Source organism: Branchiostoma floridae, chromosome 8 (assembly GCF_000003815.2).
Source record: "Branchiostoma floridae strain S238N-H82 chromosome 8, Bfl_VNyyK, whole genome shotgun sequence".
NCBI lineage: Eukaryota > Metazoa > Chordata > Leptocardii > Amphioxiformes > Branchiostomatidae > Branchiostoma > Branchiostoma floridae.
In genome coordinates this window covers 10,409,561-10,419,772 of record NC_049986.1, presented here as the reverse complement: position 1 = coordinate 10,419,772, position 10,212 = coordinate 10,409,561, and the positions used below count along the sequence as shown (strand labels likewise).

The window sequence follows — 10,212 nt, the reverse complement described above, 5'->3', positions numbered from 1 at the left end:
ATCATAACATTATAGGAAGTCATTTCAAAGTGTAGTGCAGTTCAAAAACAATCACCCTTCAGCCAAAGTTTCCTCTAAAGTGGTTCTATATACTAGCCAAGGTTAAGAGGAAAAACTATGGGTGGAGACACAAATGTAAATCGGGTATCTCAAGTTGGCGATGTCGACTTCGCTGCAGACATAAAAAGTGAATCTTTTTATGCTTTGTGTTGTGTTGGCTTTTCACTGAAACTTGCAAGATATTCCCATTACAAAGTCAAGGGTAACACAAATACAATTTAGGTTGCAGCGAGGCAGCTGGTGTGCCACAGATCAGTGATATTTGGACAAGAGTGCCAAAAGCTTTCTTCAATTTCATAGTTGAGGTTAGACAACTACTATAAGGCAGTTCACAGTTTTAACTGTGCGTGGCACAATATGTCAAATCTGAAGGCTACTGAGACATAAACACTACACATTTGGCCATGCATAAAGTATGGCTCAGAAAAGAACTGTCTTCGACATAGTGGCCCTCACCTTTGACATATAACCCTTGACCTTTGACATCACAAAGACATAGTTAAACTGCGTACTGGCTTATTGTGAAAGAGATGTATTTGGAATAGAATGTTGGAGATGTGGCATGCAGAAATGTTCGCGGTGGATTAATGTTCGCTGTTTTCGCGGTGACCACTTCACCGTGAATTTAAAACCACCGCAAACATTTTTTTCTATTATGATATTAGTTTGCAGTCTATGGTGTTACCGCAAACTTAAATCCACGGCAAAAAGTCCTTTTTTCCGCTACTGTGAAATTAAATCCCCGCGAACTTAAAAACATTTACAGTATACATATATCCTGGCTGCATTAAGCATATGGATGGGAATTTGTTGGGAATTGTACTACAACAGTTTGCAGCAGCACATAATACTGTAGATTAAATTCTTATTGCGGGGATTCAACTTTGCAGTCAAAACAGTAAGAAGAACAAAAAGAAATATTGATGGCATCATATCTTATGAAAATAAAACCAACATGAATAATTAATACAATACAATGTTCAGCAAAAAATATGAATGTTATACTGCCTTAATACAGTTTGCAGCAGAACTTTATATACACAATGTACGTAACAATTATTACTATGCTGAGAAATATACATACACTTGTATAGTGCTTATTGTAGCTTACCAAAACTAATAGCACAAAGCATTTCTTCGAAGACTTGCCAAAAAAAAAGAATGAGCAGTGAAGAAATATTTGTACCAAAACCCAAAGGAAAAAATGCGAGATGGTTAACAAAATCTTATGACCCAATGAAGCATTTGGCACTGTAATTTGCAGCATTTGAAGGAACCAAGATCCTTTGCTACGGAACCAAGAACTATTGCATTGCCCCAGAAAAAGAAACCACAATACATGTAGGCAGTAGCGTACTGAGTCATACAGTATTTACATTGTGACTAACAATTGTACATCAACAATATACAGAATTTTCCCTGGATTGGCAGGCCCCAATATATATATCCGTGTCATCTAATCCTTTTCCTAAGGCTGTATTGTGTAATTGAATGTTAACTTGTATCGTTTATCACAGAATCTCCCCTTTTTAGAATTCACTTGCTTCAAAATGTATAACTTCACTACAACAGATACTGGCACACACAAATCTTTAGTAGTTCCTCAACCTCCTGTTATGAAAAACTACATTGTTGAAAATTTAAATTGATACAAAATACATGTATTATATCCTCCTTGTGTTAATTGTAAGGTTTTTAGAATATCAATATTGAAAAGTAGTTTTTTCCCAGTCTAAAACAACATATCAATGGTTCTTGGTCAGTGGTGAAATTAGTAAGACTGTCATACATAGAATTTATTGTAATCACCAAAAAGCTGAGCAAAATGTGATGTAGACTTGAATTTTGTCATGCTAGCAACTTTATTCAAGCATCTAATGGCCACAAACTTGCTCTACAAATGATTGCAACTGTGAAGTCAAAAATAATGCAACAACCTTACGCAGATATTTATCCACAATATGGATGTCATTCATTCGATTAAGGGTACATGGACAAGTATCAAATCTGCATAAAAATGCATTGAGATTATGCTTTTCCAAAAATTTTCCTTTTCTGTGAGATTCTACATTCTTTTTTTTTTAAGAGCAACAAGGTCTGAGTAGTGTAAAAAAAGTAAGCTTATGTATTATAGTTAATATTTATGACTTGAGTTAAAAGATGCATGTATATCCCTATCAACCTGCATGAGACTGTACATGTATAAGTCACCAATGTGTTAGTCTGAGTCGGAAAGGACAATGATGTCCGGAGAGTTTGGTCTTTCTACGCTTTCCGCTGGAAGCCCGCTTGTCGTACTGCTCACGGTGTCCTGGGAAAGAGCTGCCAGACTAGAATCTGATACCTGGGAAGGAGAGTCAAGAGCACGACGAGTATAACTAGAAGAGGATTCAGCGGGTTCTGATCTGATGCTAGAACCCAAACGACTTTTGCCACCTGATAGTATGGAGGACACCTTGATTCTTAAGTCTTGTAACCTCAGAGGATCCACTGTGACACGTTGTGCCGGAGTTTTGCTGTGTGATGCGAGTTCGGCGGAGCTCCTGTTGTTTTCTGGACTATCAACGTTTTGTGAAGAACACAGACCGTGTTCCAGATCAACAGTTTCTATGGCGATGCAGTCCGAATCTTGACTGCTTCCATTTTCTAAGGACGAGTCGATGGAAAATCTCGACAGGGGGTGCCTGTCTGGTGTGCGACCGTTTCTACACGCTGCTTCATTTTTGTCGTTGTTCCAGTCGGCTGAATCATCTGTGACGTCAGATTCGGCCGAACTGAGGATTTCTATTGTGTCAGTTAACATTGTTGTTGTTGTTGTTGTTGTGATGTCGCCACTTCCCCTTCTTTCTGTATGATCATTTGTTGTGAAGTCTACTGTTTCTGTTGAATCATTTTCCACAATGTGTACACTTTCTTCTGTTTCTGCTACCGCGTCAGTTGATGATTCTTCTGTTTGGTTCATTTCTATTAGTTCTTTTGTGGTTGTGTCTTCTGTGACTCCCAACTGTAGTGGTTCATCTGTTGTTGTGGCTTTCTCTTCTTCTTCTTCTTTTTCTATTTTCCCTGGAAAAATAAAGAAGTAAGAATCATGCAACTGAATCAGACAATCTGTGCTAGTTGTACAAACTATGCTAAAGGTTAAAGGTGTTGAGCAAACAGTATGTATACATGAGCATAGAATAAGACTGAAAGTATTCTGTGCAAAAATGTAACCAAAGAAAAAAAAGAAAAGTGCCCCACAATGTTCATGTATACTCCAAATAGGTTAGGCCTGGAATAAGTAAAAAAAAAAGTCTGTGACTTAAAATTTGATATTCTAATAATTTCCAATTTCATAAGTAAGAACTGCACCCAATATTTTCCTTTTAATTCCAAGCAGACAATAATATCTCAAAGACATGCTTCTTCCAGCAAAGCTGAACCTGAAAAGCTCCAACTGATACCGTATTTTCTCAATTCAAGAGCGCACCCGCGACTTGGGTCAGGACAAATCTGTGGGACTGAAACAGCAAGTTTTCGGAAGTTTGAAAAGTGAGTACTTGATTTGAGAAAATACGGTAGTTCCTTTTCCAAGACAAATATCAGTCATTGTATATGTAAACATAATCAAATCGGGCAAGATTCTCTGGACCCAGGCAGATGCTCTACAAGATGGTGAAGAGGACGGCTTGCCCATGCAGGCCTTCTTCGAGGTGTACCAATCAACAGGAAAGAGAAAAGGTATCTACATTCCTGCAAGCTCCCCTACCTATACCACTGGTTTCTCCCAGCAAGTCCCCGCTGCAGCTTCCATGGTGGAAAGTGACGGGAGACCCTCCCTCTATCCCGGCCATCTTTACCGGTCCATCTTCTTCAACCCCTTCGTCACTGTCGGGGAAAGCTGGGAGGAAGCGTTTCCGAGCTTTACGGGGTTTCACAACCGTTATCTCTCTCATAGATTCCTCCTCCTCAGAATCATCGGCCTTCTCTAAAACTTTCTCAATTACCTGACTGTTTTCGAGCTGCTCTTCGTCTTCCATTTCGTCCTCGTCTAAATCTTCCTCCGTTTCTACGTCAGCCTCGCCGCGGACCGGAGGATCTTCGGTGTCGCTACCCTGCGCGGTCTCCCCGTCCAGGTGCATCTCGTACTGCTTTCTGGTGTATTTTTCCAACACCTCGTCTAGCCTCCGTTTCCCGTGCATCTTGTTGTCTCGCAACTTTTGCTGCAGCTCTGCGTCCTCTTTAGCGGGATCTTCTTTCGGATCAAAGCTATCAGTCAGGTAAGAGCCAAAGTTTTGTACGAGGTCCCTTTGCCTTCTTCTTTGGAACTTGTCGCCGATTTCCGTGAAGGCTTCTTTAGCGAGGTCATGTACGTGCCTAGGTGGTAAACGGAGGTTCTCTTTTCTGTTCGTCTTTTGGACGATTGCTAGGATGTCGTGGAAGTCTGGGAAAGCGTCGTTGCGCCTGAGGAATTTCATGATCCTACGGTTGATTTCTGGAAACCTGGTGCCCTTGAACTTTATCGTCCTTTCTACTTCCCTTCCCGTGATCATTTCTTCTCCTTTGAGTTCGCAGAGTTTGTTCCAGATGGTGTTGAATCTTTTCTTCAACCGGTCTTCCTGGATGTATGTGGAATCTTCGTCATCTAAGTCGTCGAGGGATACCTCTTTTGCTTCAAGACGCTTGATCTCTTTGGAGACTATGGCTAGCAGTTTTTCCAGTCTACGAATCTGCTTCTGCCTTTTCTTGGCCTTTCTGTCGGATTCTGCCGGATCTTCGTTGCTCGAGGAGGCTTGCACACCTTGTCCCATCTCCGTGTCTTTCTCACCTGAGCTATTGTTTGGGTTGTCTTCTGCGGAGGTTTTGTCTCCATCAAAGACAATGGATTCTTCTGGATGTGCAGCACTTTTGTCTACATCTGTATCTTCTTCACTTTTACCTGGACCATTCTTTTCGCTGCCATGACCATTTTGATCAGCCTTCTCATCTTTACTTCTTGTTTCATCCAGACTTGCTTGATCAGGTTTGAATCTTTTAGCAGAGCTGCCTTCGCTTGTATCAGAAAACTCAGTACTGGAATCTTGGCCCGACTGATCACCTTTCCCTCTGTTTTTCCTTTTGCTTTTTTCCGAGCCTGATTCGGACTTTTTGTTTGCCTTGAGCTCATCGATGACAGCCTTCATGTGGACAAAGACTTCTTTCTTCCCACTTTCTTTTAGTTTCTCGGTCCGTTTGGTAAGGAAATCGAGGAAGGCCTGGGAGGAGAGGTACATGGGGTCTGCGGCGTTGAACCTTTTCTGTAGGAACTTCAGGACATCTTTGTCTTTTGTCAGGGTCGAGCACAGGTGAACAAACTGGAAATAAAAAGCACACAAAAATTACAGAAGAGGACGATAACAGGCATTGATAGAATATACATGTATTAAGATGATAACGTTTCTGCATATATTCAAATACAATTCAATCTCTACAACTGGATAAAAACGGATATTTACTTCGGAAGTAAATCCGTTTTTATCTAGTTGTAGAGATTGAATTGTATTTGAATATTGCTTACCTGGATGTATAACCTTCATAAACGTTTCTGCATATACTTTTTCAAACAAGGCCATACTGATTCGATAATGGATGAGATTCCAGCACGCATCACCTTTTGGCCGTTTAAAAAAAAAGTTGTGCACTATATGGTGAGCAAACCTTTGTTTAAGAGAATTTTATTCTTATACTGAAGTTTACAAAGACAAAATAGCTTACTTGACTAAATGACTTCTTGGAAGCTTCAGCAAGTGCAGTATCGACAACTGTCTTCGTCTGCACCTCTGATGATGATGATGAGTTAACCTGGAGAAAAAACAACCAGACATCTTTTAAAAATCCAAATACACATCGTAGTGTGTGGCTAAGTAAGTTAGTATCATCTGCTATGTCAATGTAATTTGTCAGTGATGATACAGTACTGAGTTGAAGTACAATCGAGTCTCAAACTATCAAAGAAATTATCAGAATTCAGATTATATGCCTCCTAACAAGCCCGTTAGTAGGTTTGGGCCTGGAACTAGCAGCTTTTTATGAAATTGCAGGGGTTGATATTGTTTGAGACTTTGAAAGAGAGGTATTGATGCATGGTCATGCCTTTTGGTATGTAGATAGCCTAGGAAGAAGTGATGATTGTACTTTTTAATTGCTAATTATGTAAATTGGAGGCTAATTTGAATAAAAATGATAGGTTGTTCAAAGATATATCATGTACTAGTAAGTAAAAAAATGAGGAACTTCACTATTCATTGATAGTGCAAATAAATACCTTATTTGCATTATCACTTAGACATTATAATCACTCAATGATGAGAATTTCATACATATGATTATGAACATCCGCTGTAGACATAAATCAAGTACACCAGGGCTCATTTGTATAATTAATGAGACATTGCTGTGATAGCCAACGGCCAACTTGAGTTATTTGGCCAGAGAAGATCATAAACAGAGATAATCTAATCAAATGAGGACCTCATTTGCATTATCAACGTTTAACCTTTATAATATGTCAGCTAAAAAGTTTAACATCATTTGGTAAAGGTACATGAGAAGGGTCAGTCAGGGCAACATACAATTCAATTGCAAAATTTGCTTTTATGGGCTTTTGCACTAATCCTGTTCAAAGTTTACAAAACATCATTTCAAAAATTGTAATTCTATACACCAAAATGTTTCAATTTTAGGGATTGGGTGGGGTGCTCTTGGGGTAGGGGTTAGTGGTGAAATGTTTCTTTATTACCTCCATGAAAAATGGAGGTATAGTTTTTGGTGTGTCTGTGTGTGTGACTGTCTGTCTGTCTGGATATTTGTGGTCAGCTTAACTTTAGAACCTCCGGATGGATTGTAATGATATTTGGTATGTAGGTAGCTGTTTGGAAGACACAGGTCAAGGTTGATTTTGGGCCCCCTAGTGTGTGACCTTGGTACTGCAGCACAACTTGTTTGTATCTTTTGACCTGAACATGCTATGGTCTTGATTTCTTGGTTGCAGATAGCTTGTGACGTAAGGAAGAGAGTATATAGGTTTGGCCCCCCTAGCGGCTTGCTCTGGAACTGCAGGGGCAATTTTCCGAAAATCTTCCAAGGAGCATAACGGAACATAGGAATGATGAATTTTTATTATATTTAGCATATAGGTATGTTTGGCACAGATGTACATAATAAAGTGCAAATTATGCAAATTTTGACTTAATTTGCATAATTAATGAAAATCTATATTTCCAGTATTTTTCAATATAGGACTCAAATTCATGTAACATATGAATTTTGTGACAGGTGGAAGATTAGCAGATACCAATCATGCAAATAATAAGTGTTAATGTGTCCTAATTCATCTAAGTACATGTAGTAAATGATTGGATTGTCAACATTGTGACCTGTGTAAGTTATTCAAAGGTGTATATAACCTAGCATAAATAATGCAGATGTGCAAGTCATTTGCATAATCAGAATATTTCATGTGGTATGAGGTCTCCGAACTCTTGTTTAGGCTGTTTGGAAGAGGTCTAGTATGAACACGTTCATAGATCAATCAGTTAATCAATCAATCTTTATTGCACAAATGTTTATTGGTAATGGGCAACAACAGGAATTGTGGGTAATATATTGATGGCGACAACCCCTGACTTGTATTGTAAACAGTTCTTGTCTGGGCGATTGTCTTGGTTTGTAACTTTGTGTAACAATGTCCAGACATGATGTCTCAGGGGCCTTCACCTTTGACATATTACCCATAATTCATGCCATGTACATACTCAGAACCGTGAACATGCTTATTACAGCAGACCACAGGTGATTTGCATATTCAACTGATGTCTCAAATTTCAACATACTGTAAATGCATTTAATTTCGTGGGTATTTAATTTCGCGGTAGCGGGAAAAAGGAATTTTCGCGGTGGGTTTATGTTCGCGGTGACACAATGCGGTGTAGTCGCTTACTGCCATTAAAAAATGTTTGCGGGGGTTTTAAGATCGCAGTGAAGTGGCCACATTAAACCACCACAAAAGTTTCTGCATTTACAGTAATTTCTGTAATTCTGTCAGCTAGTTCTTTAAGAAAACACACAGACACCCGGACAGTTGCAGCTAACAATTTAAATAAATAAACAATAAAGTACCATCCAAATTTCTGTTCTTTTCTGGCTGTTTAGCAAGGAGGTTAAAAAAAGGTTTTTGGTTGAAGACTCATGTGCAGCCAAAACTTAAAATGTATGTCTTAAATAAACTATTCGGTATATTTTCTGAGGCAATATGACTGTGTACAGCACAGCTGCCAGTACCAGAGTGAACAGTGACAGTCTACACTAGGTCTATTTTTACCTTTGTACCTTTGCCAGAATGGCTAAGGTTATGTTTTGGGCTTGTGAGTCTGTGTGTGTGTCTGTGTGTATGTTAACAGCATAACTCAAGAAGTCTTGGATGGATCCCGATAATATTTGGTAGGTGGGTAGGGGTCTGGAAAACGAAGGTCAAGTTCGATAATGGGCCCCCTAGCGGCTTGCTAAGGTACTGCAGCAGAACCTCAATTTTTGATATCTCGTGTTCTGGACATGCTGTGATCATGATTTTTGAGTGGTAGATAGCCCTCGAGGCAGAGAGTAAGTGCTGTGAGTTTGGGCCCCCTAGCGGCTTTTTTGGAACTGCAGGCGCCGGTTTCCTTTCAAACTTTGGATGAGAATAACTCTACAACGTGTTGACGGATTGTCATGATTTTTGGTATGTAGATAGAATGAGTGATGACTTACATAATGGTATACTAAATATGCAAATCAGCAGCTAATTTGCATAATTAATGAGGAAAAATTATAAATCCACTACATTCCATGATAGGACTTTCAAACTTGTCACATATGTAGCTGGGAAGGAGAGAAATGTCGACAGATATCAATTATGCAAATGATGACCTCATTTGCATAATTAATGAGAAAATATGAACATGTTGACGGATCATCATGTTTTTTGTATGTAGGTAGCGTAAGTGAAGACCTACATAATGAGATAACAATTATGCAAATCAACAGCTAATTTGCATAATTAATGAGGATATTTCATAAATTCACTACATTCCATGATAGGGCTTTAAAACTTGTCACATATGTAGCTGAGAAAGAGAGAAATGTCAATACATATTTATCATGCAAATGATGATCTCATTTGCATAATTAATGAGAAAATATTAATGTGTTGACGGATCGTCATGATTTTCGGCATGTAGATAGCCTAAATGAAGACTTATATAATGTGATACTTATTATGCAAGTTAACAGCTAATTTGCATAATTGATTAGGAAAAGTTCATAAATCCACTGCATTCCATTATAACTTACTTTCATCAAAGTTGTCACATATGTAACTGAGAAAGAGGGAAGAGAGTAAGAGGTGTATTTAAAGACTTTGAAAGAGAATAAGTCAAGAATGGATCAAAGGATCATCATGATTTTTGGTATGCTGATAGCTTAAGTAATGCTTGATACAATTTGATATCAATTAATTATAAATTGGGATCTAATTTGCATAATAAATGCCGAAATTTTATAAACCAACTCCAAGCATTTAATTATAAAGAAAATGAAATGAGTAACGCATTTGTCTACAGACATCATTCTACATAACAAACCTGGTTTATTTGGCAAAGGTATGTTTTTTGTTGTTTTTATAGTGCAATCACATACTTTCAGTTTCAAGTACGGGGAGGGGGGAAAATCAGAAATGTTGTATTACAAATATTTGAAGAGAATAACGCCGGTGGAAGGTATTCAAAGACCCAAACAGAAATCACCAGATAAAAAGAAGCCTACCTTTACGACTGGATCAGTCGATGAAGAGAGAACGTCCGAGTTTGGCGCGCAAACAGACGTGGGATCTTCAGAGCTGTTCTCGCCATTGTTTGATGTGCCCGAAATCTCTCGTTTTCTCTTCAAAGAGAGTTTGGAAGCAACTTTTACGCCGCCATCACCGCCAGTAGGTTCAGATTTCACTGTTGCATCGTCAAGGGAGGTGCCGTTGGCGTGCGGCTCGGATTTGAGGCGTTTTTCCTCAGAATCAGACGACAGGACGACAATTTCTGCACTTTCTCCACCGTCCGCCATTCTGTTCTGTAACCTTCGCCCCTGTGACGTCACACAGATAGCGTG

General features: G+C 39.0%; 1 protein-coding gene across 2 annotated transcripts; it reads right to left on the bottom strand.

The window, feature by feature from the left end:
• Nucleotides 1-1,002: 1,002 nt before the first annotated feature.
• Nucleotides 1,003-10,212, bottom strand: LOC118421501 (glutamic acid-rich protein-like). Of its 2 annotated transcripts, none has more exons than XM_035828813.1 (4): nt 9,877-10,212; nt 5,794-5,880; nt 3,809-5,393; nt 1,003-3,123 (listed from the first exon to the last, which is right to left on the bottom strand). In XM_035828813.1, exons 1-4 carry the CDS (start codon nt 10,165-10,167, stop codon nt 2,279-2,281), a joined length of 2,808 nt encoding a protein of 935 aa, XP_035684706.1. In that variant the 5' UTR covers nt 10,168-10,212; the 3' UTR covers nt 1,003-2,278. The 2 variants fall into 2 exon arrangements, with proteins under 2 accessions (XP_035684706.1, XP_035684707.1); XM_035828814.1 differs by having other exon boundaries at nt 3,040-3,123; nt 4,047-5,393.